Source organism: Canis aureus, chromosome 32, assembly GCF_053574225.1.
Source record: "Canis aureus isolate CA01 chromosome 32, VMU_Caureus_v.1.0, whole genome shotgun sequence".
Classification (NCBI taxonomy): domain Eukaryota; kingdom Metazoa; phylum Chordata; class Mammalia; order Carnivora; family Canidae; genus Canis; species Canis aureus.
In genome coordinates, this window is record NC_135642.1 from 12,295,311 (window position 1) to 12,313,274 (window position 17,964).

At 45.2% G+C, this 17,964-nt stretch overlaps 1 protein-coding gene across 3 annotated transcripts; it reads left to right on the forward strand.

The window, feature by feature from the left end:
• The first annotated feature begins 5,820 nt into the window (after window positions 1–5,820).
• KNSTRN (kinetochore localized astrin (SPAG5) binding protein) lies at window positions 5,821–16,610 on the forward strand. 3 transcript variants are annotated; one of them, XM_077880618.1, is made up of 9 exons: window positions 5,824–6,182; window positions 6,371–6,465; window positions 9,676–9,805; window positions 10,728–10,775; window positions 12,063–12,168; window positions 12,385–12,478; window positions 14,282–14,343; window positions 15,099–15,173; window positions 15,882–16,610. In XM_077880618.1, the coding sequence occupies exons 1-9, from the start codon at window positions 5,974–5,976 to the stop codon at window positions 16,011–16,013; spliced, it is 951 nt and encodes a 316-aa protein (XP_077736744.1). In that variant the 5' UTR covers window positions 5,824–5,973; the 3' UTR covers window positions 16,014–16,610. The 3 variants fall into 3 exon arrangements, with proteins under 3 accessions (XP_077736746.1, XP_077736745.1, XP_077736744.1); XM_077880619.1 differs by lacking the exon at window positions 10,728–10,775 and having other exon boundaries at window positions 5,823–6,182; XM_077880620.1 differs by lacking the exons at window positions 14,282–14,343; window positions 15,099–15,173; window positions 15,882–16,610 and adding an exon at window positions 13,425–13,585 and having other exon boundaries at window positions 5,821–6,182.
• Window positions 16,611–17,964: the final 1,354 nt, after the last annotated feature.

The window sequence follows — 17,964 nt, forward strand, 5'->3', positions numbered from 1 at the left end:
ACAGTCAATCTGGAGGGGCATCTGGGTGGCTCAGTCAGTTAAGCATCTGCCTTCGGCTCAAGTCATGATCCCAGAGTCCTGGGATCAAGCCTCACATCCAGCTCTTGGTTCCTCAGGGAGTTGGCTTTTCCCTTTCCCTCTGCCTGCCACTCGCCCTGTTTGTGCTCTCTCTCTGTCAAACAAATAAATAAAATCATAAGAAAGAAAGATAGAAAGAAAGAATAAAGAGAGGAAGAAAGAAAAAGAAAGAAAGTCAATTAGGGGCAGTCTGGGTGGTTCAGTCAGTTGAGCATCTGACTCCTGATTTCTTCTGGGGTCATGAGCTCCTGGTCCTAGGATCAACCTGGTACAGCTCCATGCCCAGGCAGGAGTCTGCTTAAGATTCTCTCTCTCTCCCTTTCCTCTGCTCCTTTCCACTTCTCTTTCTCTCTCTCTCTCAAATAAATAAAGCTTTAAAAAAAAAAGACAATCTGATTTGGCTGTGGGTATAGAGGTCTATCCTATGGCTTTGCATGTAAGATACATGGTGGGCATTTTCCAAAAATGGAATGATTTAAATCTGCAGCTCCATGGTTTGAACAAAAATACATTCAAAGTACATATACAACTTCCACTTGCAGACAAGATGGAGTAGCAGGGACCAGATTTACCCTCCTTCCTGAAACAATCAACTAAACATAAAAACTATGAAATGACAGTTTTCAAGATGGTGGACATCAGATAACAAAGGACAGTGATCTCTGAGAGACAAGAAACAAATGAGGTAAGCCCTATGATTGCTTCAGCTTACTGCTTAAGAGAGTTTCTAGGACACACAGTGGGGGTGGGGGAGAACCCAAGCAGGGCCATGCAGACTCCCTGAACTGAAGAAGATAGCTCAGAGTTTGTGGCAACCCAAACTAAAGTGCTCAGAACAGACTGCTGGAGAGAAAAAAGGTGCATAGAGAATTCTGGAGATCTGTAAAGAGCCGCCCTTGACTATTCAGCAGAGCATTACTCATCATGTAAATGTGAGGAAATTACTTGAGGTTAAGGAAAGAACCATCCAAAATGATTAGGGGGAATAGTAGCCAATATTCATAGAGGACTAGAATATTGTCTGTTCCCATCAGCCAGACTGGAAAACTTCATAATTTGTGGGGATTGGTTGGAGTTCTCAGAAGGGTCTTGCCTCAGTGGTGAGGACACACTAGTCCCAGTTTATTTATTTGTTTCTTACCCCTAATTTAAACACTGTTCATCCCACCTAATACATTTTAAAAGTAAGACCTGGAGGGATCAAACTGTTTCTAAGTAATGTAACTGCATCTCACAATAAGCCTCAAGAATGTTTACAGGAATACAAAAATAATCAGCATGCAAAAACATAAAAAGTCTAATAAAAAAATTACTAGTCATGCAAAGATGCAGAAAAATATGAACTACAGTGAGAAGGAAAACCAATCAACACCAACCCAGAACTGACACCTATGTAAGAATTAGCAGATAAAGACATTATTATAGCTGTATTCCATATGTTCATATAGCTAAGTAGAGACTTGGAAGATTTTTTTTTTTAATATACAAATTTAACTTGCAGAGATGAAAACATATGTCTGAGATAAAAAACAAAATCACTGGATGGAATTAACAACAGTTTAGACACTGAAGAAAAATATTAGTGAACTTGAAGACATGGCAATAGAAATTGTCCAAACTGAAACACCAAAAGAAAAGAATTTTAGAAATGAATAAAGAGGTACACAATATATAATAGGTAGAAAATTCATCCTTTACAAATATTTAAAACTATGAAAAAATATAGGCATCAACTAAAAATGGGCAGGAGGGTACACTGTCTTTGGTTCTTTAAATTATTTGTGGAGGTACGTGAACAAAAAGACGATTTTGAAAATGCTACTCCAGCTTCCCCCTTTCTGTATGACTTTGCTTCTTTGATCACCCCCCTCCCACTGAAGCATCCTTTTTATCCTCTCATTCCAGTTAGCACATGTATCCACTAGTAGCTCCACCTTTGAGAAAACCCTTCCTTGACCCCCACAACCTACCTCCACAGTTACTGCCCAGTTGCTCTACTCCATTCACAAAGTTTCTAATGTCTACACCTGTCATCTTTGCTTCCTCAATTCTCATGGATGCTTTAACCCACTCCAGTGTGGCTTCCACTCAGACCTAACCCCTACACCAGAATTCCCTTTGCTGTATTTGCCAATGACTTATTTACTGGTTATTTTCAATAGTTTACCACTCCCTCCTTCAGCAGTTTACCACTTCTTCCTCCTTGGCTTCTAAAATACCACCCTTTTTTTGTTGTCTTCTCGCCTCTCTGGCACCTCTTTATCAGGTTTCTTGGCTGGCATCTCATCACTGAAACTTATAAATGCTGCTACCCCTATCCCTGGCTCTCTGTACACTCTGTACAATTCTTCCCTTGGTGATCTCATCCAATATCTTAGCTTTTTTTTTTTTTTTTTTTTTTTAATACATCCATATACCCATGACTCCCAAGAGTATATCTCCAACCCAGAGTCCCCTCTGGGCTCAAAGCCTGTATTCCAAACTGACTACTTGACTGCTCCACATAAATATCTGAGAGGCATTTCAAGTTTACCATGTTAAAACTAAGCTCTCAATCTCCCAGGAACAAAAATAGTGACTATCCACACAGTTATTCAAACCTAGGAATTCTCCTTAGATTTCCTTCTTGGGGTGCCTGGGTGGCTCAGTTGAGCACTCAACTCTGGGTTTCAGCTGGGGTCTCAAGGGTTGTGGGATCCGGTCCTGCTTGGGACACCTTGATCAGCAGGGAGTCCACGTGGCGATTCTCTCCCTTTGCCATTCTCCCCATTTGTGCACTCTAACGTACTCTAAAATAAATATTCTGGGATCCCTGGGTGGCGCAGCGGTTTGGCGCCTGCCTCTGGCCCAGGGCGCGATCCTGGAGACCCGAGATTGAATCCCACATCGGGCTCCCAGTGCATGGAGCCTGCTTCTCCCTCTGCCTGTGTCTCTGCCTCTCTCTCTTTCTCTCTGTGTGACTATCATAAATAAATAAAAAAAATAATAATAATAAAAAAATAAAATAAATAATCTTTTAACAACAAAAAAATTTTTTTTTACAAAATCTAAGTACTCTAAAATAAATAATCTTTTTACAAAAATTTTTTTACAAAAATTTTCTGGGACACCTGGGTGGTTCAGTAAGTTTAACATCTCCCTTCAGCTCGGGTCATGATCCCAGGGTCCTGGGATCAAGCCCCAAGACTGGCTCCCTGCTCAGTGGGGAGCCTGCTTCTCCCTCTCCCACTCCCCTTGGTTGTTGTCTCTCTCTCTGTGTCAAATAAATAAATAAAATCTTAAAAAAAAAAATTCCTTCTCCCTTTCCCCTCCTCCCATATCCAGTCCAACATGGTCCCGAGATTCTACCTCAAAAAACTGTCTTAAGGGATCCCTGGGTGGCGCAGCGGTTTAGCGCCTGCCTTTGGCCCAGGGCGCAATCCTGGAGACCGGGGATCGAATCCCACGTCGGGCTCCCGGTGCATGGAGCCTGCTTCTCCCTCTGCCTGTGTCTCTGCCTCTCTCTCTCTCTCTCTGTGTGACTATCATAAATTTAAAAAAAAAAAAAAAACTGTCTTAAATGTGTCTGCTTCTCTTCTATCTTTGTGGAGTCTAAATGGGGTGTCTGTCCAATCAGATGGGGGCCCCAAAATGTGGGGCAATCAGGTGAAAGCTGGGATCCATCTGAGGCAGAACAAAAAAGATAGAAGTTTATTAAATATAATGCAAGGGAGCCACAGGCAGGAGAGCAGAGGAGAGGTTGTCCACTGGCCGCAGTGGGCAGGGGTTGTCTTTAAAGGGAAAGAAAAGAGGCGTGACGAGTACTGAAGCTTCCCTTTTTCAGTAACTGCCTAGTTGTAAGTAGCCCATTGGTCAGTTAGGGTCTATGGAGATTTCCAGGTGGGTCACCTGATGGGTCCATCTGTATTCAGCTGGGTGGTGTGTCTGCATGTCATTGCTCAAGCTTGTTTGCCTAAAAGTGGCCTCTACACTCTAAGCACTCTCATAGCCAAGCGACCATCATCTCTAATGTGTAGCCTCCCAGTATCTCCCAGTAGCCTTCCAACTAATCTCCCTAGTTTTGCCCCTACCCCTCCTTAATCTATTTTCCATGAATTAGTCAGAGTGAGCTTTTTAAAATATAAATTGAATAACACTCTTCTGCTCTAGAATTCCAATGACTTCCTGCTACTCTTGAGATAAAATCTAATCCCTTCATCTTTGGCCTTCCAACCTTGCCTCATCTCCAGCTTTATCTGTACCACTTTCCTCCCACCTTTCATTCTCAGCTAGTCATTCCTGCTTTGGGACTTTGCATTTTCTCTCTCTCCTCCATTGTTTATCTGATTAACTCCCACTCATCTTTTCTTTATTTAAGGATTGTATGTATTTATTTGAGAGAGAGAGCTTGGGAGAGCAAGCACTGGGGAGGGGTAGAGGGAGAAGCAGGCTTCCCACTGAGCAGGGATGTGGGAATCGATCCCAGGACCCTGGGACCAAGACCCCAGCTGAAGGCACCCCAAACTCCCACTCATCTTTTATTAATCAAACATCACCTTAGATGTTTTCCCTAACTATCCAATTTCAACTAAATTTTCCCCGTTTTTCATAGCACAATTTTGCTTTTCCTTCATCGTTTTACTACAGTTGGTAAATACATATTTATTTGAGGGTTTTTTCCCATTTAATTGAGACGTAACTAATAAGTTTGTGTGGTTGTTTACATTTCCTAGATTGTAAATTCCACGAGGGAAGAGGCAAAGTCTGTCTGATATTTATTGCCCCTCCCCCAATCCTTCCTCTTGTAGGAGTGGTCTGGCACAGGGCAGGTGCTCAATAACTGAGTGAAATGAAGGAGTGCATTAAGTGCTTGAGTACCCTTGCTCTATTCTCTAGTAGCAGCTCTGAATCTCTGCTTAAAATCTGGATTAAGTGCTGGTGCACCTGACTGGCTCAGCTGGTAGAATGTGGGACTCGATCTCCCAGTTGTAAATCCAAGCCCCTCCTAGGTCACAAAGCTTACATTAAAAAATAATAAGGGCACCTGGGTGGCTCAGTGGTTGAGTGGTTGCCTTTGGCTCAGGTCCTGATCCCTGAGTTCTGGTATTAGTCCTGCATTGGGCTCTTTAAATCTTTAAAAAAATCTTTTTAAAAATTAAATAAATAAAAATAAAATCTGGGTGTTACTAAAGTTAGGACTGGGGTGCCTGGCTGGCTCAGTCAGCCAGTTATGCCTCTGACTGATTTTCAGCTCAGGTCATGATCCCAGGGTGGTGGCATCAAGCCCCGCCTAGGGCTCCGCGCTCATGTAGGACTGAGCTGGATATTCTCCCTCCGTCTCTCCCCTTCTCCCTGCTCACACGCTTTCTGTCTCCATCTCAAATAAATGCATCTTTAAAGTCAGGACTGAGGGTAAGTGTGACGGGTATTTCGACCCTTTTATTTTTTTGAAGACTTTATTTATTCATTCATGAGAGACTCAGATAGAGAGAGGTAGAGGGAGAAGCAGACTCCACGCAGGGAGCCCGATGTGGGACTCGATCTCGGGCCTCCCGGATCAGGCCCTGGGCCGAAGGCAGGCGCTAAACCGCTGAGCCACCCAGGCATCCCTATTTTGACCCTTTTAAAACCTCACTTGCTCCTCTCCACATGCCCATCTAAATACTCTTATGCTCTTGCCAATCAAGCATCATGCAAAATCCCTGACAATCACAGACCAAATAAAGAGGATTGTGACATAGACTCTAAACGTGACTGCGTGTGTGTCTCAAGCCCGGAATATGACTCATATTCTGGCTCATAGCTCCTTTCAGACCAACAAGGTGCACCACTCCCCTCCCTGCCCAGACCTGGGGCCTCCGACACCCACAGCCTAGAAGCCCGGGCTTTCGCCTCGGCTCTGCTCTGCCGTACAGCATGGCAGCCCCTCAAGGCGTGGCCCACAGCACCACGCGCCGTACAACATGGCCGCCTACGGGGCGCGCTCAGAGTCCCCTCCCGCCCAATCACCGGAAGTTTCCATTTGAAAGCGCGGCGGCAGCCCGGGTAGCTGGTGCGGCAGTTACCGCGCAGCGTCCTTTGAACCAGGGCGACGAGGGCAGCGGTCAGGAGCTGCAGGCGCCTGGGTTCGGCTCCCCTGGGGCGAGGGACGGGCTGGATGTCGGGGGCGCGCGGGATGGACCGGGAATGGAGAATTTTCTTTCGCCCGACTTCTTCCCCGGGCCGGGACAGGCCAGGTCGCGCTCTCCGGGGCCCTCCGCCTACTCGGGCCCCCTGACCCACCAGAGGGTAACATTCACCTTGCACCTTCCAGGGCCCAGCCGTGCCGCCTCGTTACGATGACCAGCGTGGTTAAGACCATATACACCCTGCAGCCTCCCGCTGTGCAGAGCGGCGGCCTGCCGTCAGGTGGGTGCCCTCGCCGCCCTGCGGACCGGCCGGGGCGGGCAGGCTGGGGAGTACGAGGGCTCAGGTCGGGGGCCGGGAAAGGGGGGCGCCGGCAGGGGACGGGCATTCCATAGGCTCTGACAACCTGCTGACTCCCCTAGAACCGGGCTATCTATCTAGGTTTATGATGGGGGCTGGGGAAGGGCCCTGTGGAAGGATTTTAGACCTGCCCTCCCTCTTTCGTCCTCCCAAACCTAATCGTGCTGCATTCACTAATTAGATTCAAGTTGCTGATTGTTCCACAATATTATTTCCTCAAGTTAGGAATCCCTTTTTAAACAATTGCCCGTTTTATTTTCAGATCTGGGCTATCTGGAGGGACTGGGTTTGTTGTCAGGGAGAAGGGAGGAGAGTCATTTGAGAAGCCTCATTCTTAGAGAGAGGCACTACGGTTCGCACCGTGTCTCTCATAAGGTAAACTATATCAAAACATCAAAAAATGTTTGTTGGGTGAAGGGAGAGAGAGGGGCCAAGCTTAGCCACAGTTTTCCACAACCTTGGGAATAGAAATAGGATTAAAAGCAATATCTGATTGCTTTGCCATCTTGCTTTGTGTGTTACTGGGCTTGTGGTTGAAAGTAATCTCCTAGGCTCTGCGGTTATGGAGCTGCCTAATCTGGAGAGCAGAGCACAAAATAAGCTACAAACATCAGAACCTGTGTGGGAGTTTTTGAAGGAGCTATTTAAGACCTCTTCCCAGGGGACTCTTCCCAGGTGGTTGGTGCAGTAGCTGGATTGATCTGTGAAGTGAACAGGCTTTTCTCCAAAGGCTTATAGTTTTGTTTTTTAAACTTACCTGGCCTAAGAACATCTGGCATGGGAGCTGGGGCCAGGCCCCTTGCCCTCCCTTTGCCTTGGAAGGCATTGCCCTTCCTTGGGTGGAGAGTGATTGGCTCTCCCCAGCCAAGTTAGAAGTTTTTATCTCAGCTTTCTCTCTCTGTCCCAGCTTTATGATCATATATAATCTCAGTAGTTGAATATTTTAAGGCTGTCGCCCAGGTTTTTTTTTTTTGACTATATAACATACATATGTAAAATGAATTGAAAGTTAGAAAGTGTAGACCTTGACCAACCATCCAGTTCTCCTTAGCATTTCTTATTTCAAGAAGACAGTCTTTGTTAAATCCTAAGTTTTTCCTATAATGAAGTCCTTAGGCTCTAGCAAGTACAGATTATTAGAACTGATTCCAGTCAATGAAGAGGGGTAATGTTTTTTTAAGATTTTATTTATTCATGAGAGAGAGAGAGAGAGAGAGAGAGGCAGAGACATAGGCAGAGGGAGAAGCAGGCTCCCTGTGGGGAGCCCAATGTGGGACTCCATCCCGGGACCTCAGGATCATGACCTGAGCCAAAGGCAGGCACACAACCACTGAGCCACCCAGGTGTCCCTTGAAGAAAGGTAATTTTAATCAACTTATTGTTAACACCTTCTCCTTGGGGTAGCCATGTATGACTTACTAATACTTGAAAGAGGAGGTAACTGTGTTCCCCCCAACATTATTTTTTACTTCAGACAGAGACCTGGGGTGCCTGGCTGGCTCACTTGGTAAAGCACGTGACTCCTAAACACCAGGTTGTGAGTTCAAGCCCTATGTTGGATGTGAGGCCTACTTTAAAAAATAAAATAAATAGATTAAAAAAAAAACAAACATGCTTACTTCAGACAGAGACCTCAAAAAGAACCCTTCCAAAAAAAAAAAAAAAAAAAAGAACCCTTCCAATATTGCTTTGTGGGTAAGAGAACAGAAAAATAGGGTTTAAGTCCCCAGTGAGTGTACCTATAAATGAAACAATTTGTTAGCCTGAGAAATCATATTTATTCCAAACTGCTGTGTAGCTAAAGTCATCAGAATAAAATCTGTGTCAAATACAGATACAAAATTTCCTGATCCCTGTGATCCAGTCAATGCTTTGTACCGCATTTCTTCAATCTGATTTAATCATTCCAGCTCTTAGTTTAGGCCAAGCTGAAGGATGAACAAAGTGAACGTTTAAACTGGGAAACCCATGGGAGTGGTTTGGGGTGGCCAATGGAGGAGCGGTACATGACTCCAGAACAAGTTCCTTGAATTTGCCATGGAATATACATGGTAGAAAGACAGTGTGGTAGAGGGCTGGCATAAGGACTAGGGAAGAAGAGTGTCCTGGCAGGGCCATTTCTCAGCTTATCTGGCAGTTACCCTAGCAAGATCAAAACAGAATGCCAAATAGGGAAGCTCTGGACTTAATAACAAACAAATTAAAAGGGCTGGCAGTAAAGGCAATCAGCGTGGAAAAGGGAAAGAAAAAAAAAGGCAAGGAAAGAAGACTAGAGGAGATGATTTAGAAATGGTCTGCGAAGTAACCCGGGGAGCTGTGAAGCATTCCATTTACTCAACAAGTGGGTGCTGAACCGCTGTGACTCTGCCAGATACTCTGCGAGGCACTGGGGACACAAAGACATCTCTTAGGTATTTAGGGAGACTGTCCAGTCAAAATAACTTAACAGTTAAAAGAGGACCTGTGGGCAGCCCTGGTGGCTCAGCGGTTTAGTGCTGCCTTCAGCCTGGGGTGTGATCCTAGAGACCCGGATTGAGTCCCACGTCGGGCTCCCTGCATGGAGCCTGCTTCTCCCTCTGCATGTGTCTCTGCCTCTCTCTCTCTGTCATGAATGAATGAATGAATGAATGAATAAATAAATAAAATCTTTAAAAAAAAAAAAAAAAGGAGAACCTTGCAGCAGCTTGAGTGCAGCCTTGGAAAGGGTGTGGAGTGCCTGGTGCCAGAATGCGAGGACCTTCGCCTGGTGGGTGGGTTCCGGTGGGTTCCAGTGGGTTCCGCTGCTGCTGAAGAAGGACTCCAGCTGGGTGCTGCCCTGCTGATGGCCATGCTGCCTCCCATTTAGCTCTCTGCTTGTACCAACATTCACTTTCCCACCTATACCCACCTGGCCATTCAGTTTTCTGAATCCTCAAGTTCTCAGCTATCCTCAAATATATTGCACCATCATTTTTGAAGAATTTTGGTTTCCATCTCCAATTAGGCTAGAAGCCGTGTTCTTCTGAATGAGTCTTCACAAACTGAGATGGGCCAGCGTGAAAGTACAGGGTTCTGACAACCCTGAACGGAACGGTTAGTTGCAGCAGTTGGGTCACAATGCTTGAGATTTCACCCACTTGTTTTCCTTTGCAGACACACAAACTCGAGCCACTTCTAAGAGCCTCTTACCTGTTAAATCCAAAGAAGTGGATGCTTCCAGATTTCATTCAGGAGGTTCAGAAAATGATGTTACAAAAATCGTCAAGCCAAGACGAGAGAATGGGTGAGAGATTGTTGGTATCCGAGGAGAACATCTTACTAGAAATTGCTCATTGTCAGGTTTAGAAAATAGGAGTCTTGAGAGCACAGGGCAGCCCGAGTCAGTTGTGTGTCAGAACCCTCTGTGTTGACCAGTTCTGAAGAGGCCTAGCGAGGGTCAAGATAACAGGGACTTTCTTCTCTCACCTCTTGCTCTGAGTGTGCAAATGGCAGTATTAAGGCCAAACACCAGCCCTACTTGGTGGTCAGGGTGGATGGGGCTGCCCGTTAGCTTAGATTGCCAGTCTGAGCGTAGTCCTGCCCAAGCTAGTGTGTGTCCCTCTACTCAGTTCCCTTGTGAGCCAGGTTGACATGAGATAGCCACACCATTGTGAGGAGCAGCAGGTCTGTCGGGTGGTTGAGGTGGGTCAGGAGTTGGAGTCCATTCCCTATTAAGCCTTTTTCAACAGTCCTAGGCTGAGACAAAAGGGCATAGGCTCTCAGAGCTTCTCAGGCTGTTTGCATTGTATGTAATCCCTGTTTTTTTCCTCAGAAGACCAGGCTCTTTGTTCTGCCTTGTTCATAACACACGTACAACAATGCTACAAGTGTCTGATTTCTTTGTTGTTGTTTTGTTTTTTAAAGATTTGATTAAAAAAAAAAAAGATTTGATTTATTCATGAAAGAGAGAGGGAGGCGGAGACATGGGCAGAGGGAGATGCAGGCTCCCTGCAGGGAGCCCGATGCATGACTCCGGGATCATGCCCTGAGCCATAGGCCTATGCTCAACCACTGAGCCACCCAGGCGCCCCTCTTTGTTGTTTTTTTTTAAACATCGTATTAGCTTCAGATGTACAACATAATGATTAGGTATTTGTATCTATGGCAAAATGATCACTGCAGTAAGACTAGTGAACATCCTGATTTCTTTGTTACTGCTTCTCTAGGCAGGTCAAAGCTGCAGACCCTGCCATCAGGAGGAACATCAGAAAGAGGTGAGCATCAAGGTGAATGAGAGTTGGCCACCATTTTAAGGTGGTGGATCTCAGTCCTGGTTGTGCCTCACACTCACTCGTGGGTTTGTTTCATGTGTTACAGTCTGGGTACCACCCCAAGAAATCTGAGTGGAATTTTCAGGGGTGAGGCACAGCCAGGTTCGAGAACCACTGTCAGGGCAAGGATCAGTGATGCTCCCATCTTGAGAACCAGACAAGAGCTTTTTGGGCTCCATGCCAGGACCACTGTTAATTGGAAACCAAACCCAGCTTGGGGCCATCAATAGAATGTGAGCCTTCAGGTTAGGAGGCACTGTGTGGTCAGTGACTCTGAGATGGTGGTGGTTGTGGTGGTGGCAGAAATCCTGGGGAAGGATCCATCTCTGTTTGAGGCTAGCTTGGATGTTCTGTAGTTCTGAGGACAGAAATAATGCAAGCTGGAAAGTTTATAGAAATAGGTTCTAATCTCAAATCTATCATTTGGGCATGTGTTAAAAGATTGATTTTAGAGAGCACGGGGGAGGAGCAGAGGGAGAAAGAATCTCAAGCAGACTCCTCGCTGAGCACGGAGCCCCAGTGGGGCTCAATCTCAGGACCCTGAGCTGAAATCAAGAGTCAGGCACTTTACCAACTGAGCCACCCAGGTACCCTCAGCATGCAACTTTTAATCTCCAAGTTCAAAGTTCAAGACCCACTTTGGGTGTAGAGATGACTTAAAAAATAAAATCTTAAAAAAAAAAAAAAGTCCTGAAGATAAAGTACTATTCAAGAAAGACTCTGAGGGCACTGAAAAGAAGGTTTAATATTGATGATGATAATGACTATTATTTATTAAGTATTTACTATGATGTGTCAATAGCTGTACTAAGAATTATACAGGTATTCTCTTATTTTTCACAATAGTGATATTATGCAATGTATTATCCTAATTCTAGAAATGAGGCAACAAAGCCTCAAAGAGGTTATGTGACTTACTGAGGGTCCTGTACCACTATATAATGAAGCCAAGATTTGAACCCCTGTGTGTATGACCCCACAAGTCATTTTCTTTTTTTTTTTTTTTTTTTAAAGATTTTATTTATTTATTCATAGACACAGAGAGAGAAAGGCAGAGACACAGACACAGCAGGTTCCATGCAGGGAGCCCGATGTGGGACTTGATCCCGGGTCACCAGGATCACACCCCAGGCTGCAGGCAGCGCCAAACCGCTGCGCCACCAGGGCTGCCCCCACAAGTCATTTTCTTAACACCTCCACCTCTTCTTATAAGCACACTTACCATTACAGCTACAAACCGCTGAGTAAGCAGAAATCAGAGGAAGAGCTCAAGGATAAGAATCAGCTCTTAGAGGCCGTCAACAAGCAGCTACACCAGAAGTTGACTGAAACTCAGGTAAGAGACCTGCCGGACCTCTGTCACCCCTGCACTAGGTAATGCGTGGAATCCCGAGGGATGGCCCCGTGGGTGGAAGAAGACTGTATTGCCTGGTGCCCGGAGGGAGGAAGAGAAGATGCCAGGCTTGGGCCATGGCAGTACAAGGAGCAAGGGCGGGAAAGACCACCCGTGCAGAGCGGGACCAGCCTGATTGTCTGCATGGCACCTCACTAGGGAGAACTGAAAGACCTGACTCAAAAGGTGGAGCTGCTGGAGAAGTTTCAGGATAACTGTTTGGCAATTTTGGAGAGCAAGGGCCTCAACCCAGGTAAGAGATGGGACACAGTTGCCTTTGGAGGAGGAGTCAGTGCACTTGCCATTTCCTGGGGTGATTGTGGACGGTGTGTCAGGATTCCAGCATCCCATTAGCTGACCGGTTTAGTGCAAGGGTTGCTTAGCACAGCCCTGAAGATTTGGAGGATCTTTTAGTTCTTTTTTTAAGATTTAATTTTACTATTTTTAAAAGATTTTATTTATCTGAGAGAGCAAAAGAGCATAAGCAGGGAGTGGGGAGAGGGAGAAGCAGACTCACCAGCTGAGCAGGGAGCCTGCCTGATGTGGAGCCCATGGGATCATGACCTCAGCCGAAGGCAGACACTTAACTGACTGAGCCGCCCAGGTGCCCCTAAGATTGATTGATTGATTTTTAAGATTTTATTTATTCATTCATAGACACAGAGAGAGAGGGACAGAGACACAGACAGAGGGAGAAGCAGGCTCCATGCAGGGAGCCCATGTGGGACTCGATCCTGGGTCTCCAGGATCACACCCCGGGCTGCAGGCGGCACCAAACCGCTGCGCCACCAGGGCTGCCCCCTAAGATTTATTTTTAAGTAATCTCTGCACCCAACCTGGGGCTCAAACTCACAACCTCAAGATCAAGAGTCACAAGCTCTACTGACTGAGCCAGCCAGGGGCCCCTGGAGGAGCTTTTCTTTGTTCCCTTGTGATGTTGACTTTAAGCAACAGAATTTCAGTTATTGTGGAGGGAGGATTATCTCCTATCTGAACATTTTATGCCATTCATTTGGTGCCACCAAGTATCATCTTGCAAATAGACCAGAAATCTTTTATTTCTTTCAAGGCAGAGAGCAAATACTAACTTTCCCAGATGGGAAAAGACAGATATGATATTGTTTCAAGGGCTCCTAAACCTGGTTCGTCAGCAGACTCATAATGGTTAAATGTGATTTCTATCCTGACCCTGTCCCTAGAGAGCAGAGTTTGTAGCAAAGAGAGGAGTAGAAGAAGTAATTGCCCAAAGACTGTACAAGAGCTTCAGACTGAGGTGAGGAGCCTGAAAATACCCAGGAAGGAACCCAGGCCTCTTTGAATTCAGAAACACTGACTTCGAATGCTGCTGATTAACCTGTGATTTTAGGATATATTCTTTATAGTCACCATATACGTTTTTGTATGATTTTAATTTACAATGCATATGCACTAATTTTACCAAAAATAACTTTTTTAAGCCCAAAAGCTTTAAAAAGTTTTTTGTCGGGCTTCTGGGTTGTTCATTTGGTTAAGCGTCAGACTCTTGATTTGGCTCAGCTCATGATCTCAGGTTGGTGGGATTGAACCGTGCGTGTCTCAGGCTCCTGGGGTCAAGCCCCGTGTCAGGCTCCATGTTTAGCAGGGAGTCTGCTTAAGGTTCTCCCTCTCCTTCTCCCTCTGCCCCTCACCTCACTCCACATGTACACGTGCTCTCTCTCCTCTCTAAAATTAAATAAATGTTTAAAAAACTTTAAAAAATAAAAATAATTGTTTGTATTATAAACAAACCCAAAAAGTCCAACCTATACATTTCCTTTGGACACATTTCCTGCTAAGCTAAAGAGAAAGCAGAATGAACTTTTGACCGTATCCAAAGCTAGAGAGGAGGGAGGTAAAATAAAGCTCTGAGGGAAGGTGTAGGTGCCCCTGCCAAGGTGAAAACTTAGGAGAAAGTCAAGGACCAGACTCTTTGAGAAGTTTCCCTCATGAATATTCCTGTTCTTGTCTTTGGAGAGGTTTTTAGTTTTTGTCTTAGGTGCAGTTCCCTAAGCAAGGCTGACTTTGTCATTTGCATCAGTTTTAGGCAGTGAGACCTCAGCATCACAGCAAGAAGCCACCACGGATCATACAGACTCTATGGTGAGGGTGTGGGTGTGAGTGGGGGAGAGCTAAGTGACCATGGGGCTCTGCCCAACCAAGGTCTCTGCCATGTGCTCAGCAAAGTCCAGGAAGCAGCCTTTGTTTTCCATGATAGTGGGAGAAAGCAGTGGATGTGTACTCAAAATAGCATACTTTACTTGGAAGGCGACTTTGTGCTTACAGATATGAGTGGGTCTCAGTTAAAAATATGCTACGTTAAGACACATGATAAGATGGACCTGTATAGAGAACTTTCTGGCTTTTCAGTTCTCTACCAAATTTCTCCCCTTGCCCATTTACTGAGAACCGCACGATGGAAAGATCCAGCCTGAATTAAATTCAGCTTCTCTTTGGTTCGCTCCCCAAAGTGGGAAGGTAGTTGTTTGATATTGTCTTTGAGCTTTTATGGCCTCTTCCCCAGAAAGGTCAGTTGTCATCTTAGGATCCTAGACTAACTATGGAAGCCCTCCTCTGACCCCACAGGCTAGCAGTCACCTCTTCGATGGCTGCTTTGCCCACATTGCCTATGTAACTAGAGCACATGCACGTGGGGTGGTCTGTCCATCCTGTGGACTCCAGGGGTGCCTAGTAGCCCAGCACGTGTGGGATGCTCAGTGAACGCCTGACTGAACAGAAGGGTTGTTGGTGATCATCTAATTAACATTTGTTTCTTATGAAGAAGTTAGGTTAGTTTATATGAGGAAAGTTTTCACATATCTGTAAAGATTTGTTACTGTGTTGTACTTTACTCTCAGTTGCTGTTAGAAACATTGCAAGATGAGCTGAAGCTTTTTAATGAAACAGCCAAAAAGCAGATGGAGGAGTTACAGGTGAGAGGCAGATGTCATCCTGAGGCAGGATAACCATTTCCTGCCACAGGGGGTGGGTCTCTGGAGGACTTTTTCTTAACCAATTTATTTCTTTTTGATAAACTACTTTGTAATAATAGATTTATGGGAGCATTACAAAGATAATGGAGTTCAGTGCCCTTAATATTAACATCATGCACTATTGTAGTCTATTTGTCAAAATTAAAAAACCAACATGGATGCATTACTATTAACTAAATTCCCAGACTTCAGTTGATTACTGATTTTCTGTTCCAAAGACTCACCTCTACAGAGCTTGAGGCAATATGCAAAACGCTAAATTGCTCAAAGTAGGAGGTGGGCGTGTGTGTGTGTGTGTGTGTGTGTGTGTGTGTGTAAGCTATGCTTTGGAAACCTGATATCTCAAGGAAACCTATAATAGGAAACTGGATTCTTGAGTCTGGACTGCTTTCGATTGCTTGGAAGAATCATGGGACAGGGCACGGAATCCTAGAGAATTTCATGGCTCCTGTTTAGATATAGGAGTTTGTAGTAGAGACCATTCCTAAACCCAGCACAGATGAACAGATCTAAGATAGAAAATCTCACGTCTGTTGGCATTCAAGTAGTCTTTCTCAAGGGAAGAGAAGCATAATGTCCTGAAATGGTGTTGCCTTTCATGTGAATCAAAGTTTTGTGGGTGTTCTTTTTGAATGTCTTTCCATGCAGGCCTTAAAAGTAAAGTTGAAGATTAAAGAAGAAGAGAGGGCCCGGTTCCTAGAACAGCAGACATTATGTAACAGTCAAGTAAATGATTTTACAGCAGCCCTAGAGGAAATGGAGCAGCTATTAGAAATGTGATAAAAAGCAAGTGACCAGATGGCTCCCCCAGGGGAAGCCACTTAGGACATCTGCTTCTTGGCCATGACCTTCTAGGACTCACCATCCCCAGAATGGAAGCATTTTCTGCGTAGGATTAAGGACAGTTTAGGCAAGCGTGCGCCACCCTTAGACTGGTGGGCTCTCCTGAACCTCACACATACATTATCGAGGCTGGCAAGAGGGGCCCCCAAAAGCTTGGATCAGCCTTCTAGGCCACAAAGCAGCATGCCATTAGAATCAGGAGACTAAACCAACGCCAGCCAGAGGATCCCAAAGGTCATGTTCAGATGTGTAAGAAGAAAACCTTAATTGTACAGTGGAGCACAGAGGCTCTACAGGAGACATCACTGAGAAGCCATGCTGTCCCCTTGAACTTGGAACACATTCTGTCTCATCCTGGTTGGGCTCTATACCTCATTGTAAATTAATGAACAAGAAGTTACTTGAAATGGCTTAATAAATGGGGGTGAAGGTATAGATAGCAATAACACCTACCTGAAATAATACACCTTGGAGCTTTTAATCTAAATCACTTTTTTGTAAGTGCTACTTGTAAAATAAATATTTCTGTAACTATCCTGACTATAACATTAAGAAATGAAAATAAGCCTTTTAACTGAAAAATATCCATTGAACGCTCTTGACCTGATCTAGTTGAGAAGTTCAAAACCTCAATCTAACCCAGAATTTTTTCTTCTACTTAAGTTCTCTGTCACCAGTCCTGCTGTCTTCCAGGAGCAGTAGCTGGTCTTCTGAGGTTGTCCCCTATTGACAGCAGTGGGTGCCAGACTCCATCCCCCAGGCGTGTGTCACTAGTTGCCTGTGTCCTCCCTATATTCTTGAGCCTGGTTTTCTGCTGCAATGTGCACAGCCAATCCTGGCCCATGTCCTAGGTCAGCTGAAGTCCATGGCAGGCTTCCCCTCAGCTTTACCAAAGGCATGGCTCTGTTTCATTTCTTCGTTCATCCAGGCAGACTTTGGCTATCTTCCCTTTTTTTTTTTTTTTAAGGTTTTTATTTATTCATGAGAGAGAGAGAGAGAGGCAGAGACCTAGGCAGAGAGAGAAGCAAGCTCCATGCAGGGAGCCCAATCTGGGACTCAATCCCGAGACTCAAGGATCACGCCCTGGGCCAAAAGCAGGTGCTAAACTGCTGAGCCACCCAGGCTTCCCGCCCCCCAGCCCCCCTTAAGCATTGAGACTACCACCCAATCGGGCCAAGTAACACCCCCACCCTGACTTTCAGGGCTAAATTTCTTTGCCTTCACACACAAACCTTCGCATAGTTGGTTATAGCCCAGAAATTATCGGAGAAACCCAGTTACATAATTCTCACCAGTGACAATGGCTGAATATTTTCTTCTACTCATTTTCAGCATGTTTATAGCTTAAAAGGTTATTTACTCAAATGAATCTGTAATTGGCATTTCTGGCCAAAAAAAGAAAAAGTTCTACTTCCTTCTTGGAAGGAGAGGGGAAGAACTCAGCTGTGGGATCTTGACCTCCTTGCCAGGCTTCCCTCGTTAACAACTGGGAATGTAACTCTCAATGCCTGTTACCCATTTTTCCCAGTGCGGAAACCCTGCTCTCTAGTGGCCTGGGCTCCCAAGGGGCCTTTGCCTCACGGTTCTTTGTACCACCAGCTGATATTTGTGCACTCTTGCCTTCTCCCTCCTCCGACCTCTCCAGCTCCATCTGCCTTTTGTACATGTGTTCTGGGCACTTAATCTGATACCGAGGCCAGATGAACTCATGTTCTATAAACTCAACAAATGGTGATCTGTACCCTCCACTTTGCCAGATGCTGTAGGAAACTTTAATGTAGCATGGCACTCTTTTTTTTTTTTTTTTTTTAAGATTTTATATATTCATGAGAGACACAGGCAGAGGGAGAAGCAGGCTCCATGCAGGGAGCCCGATGTGGGACTTCAT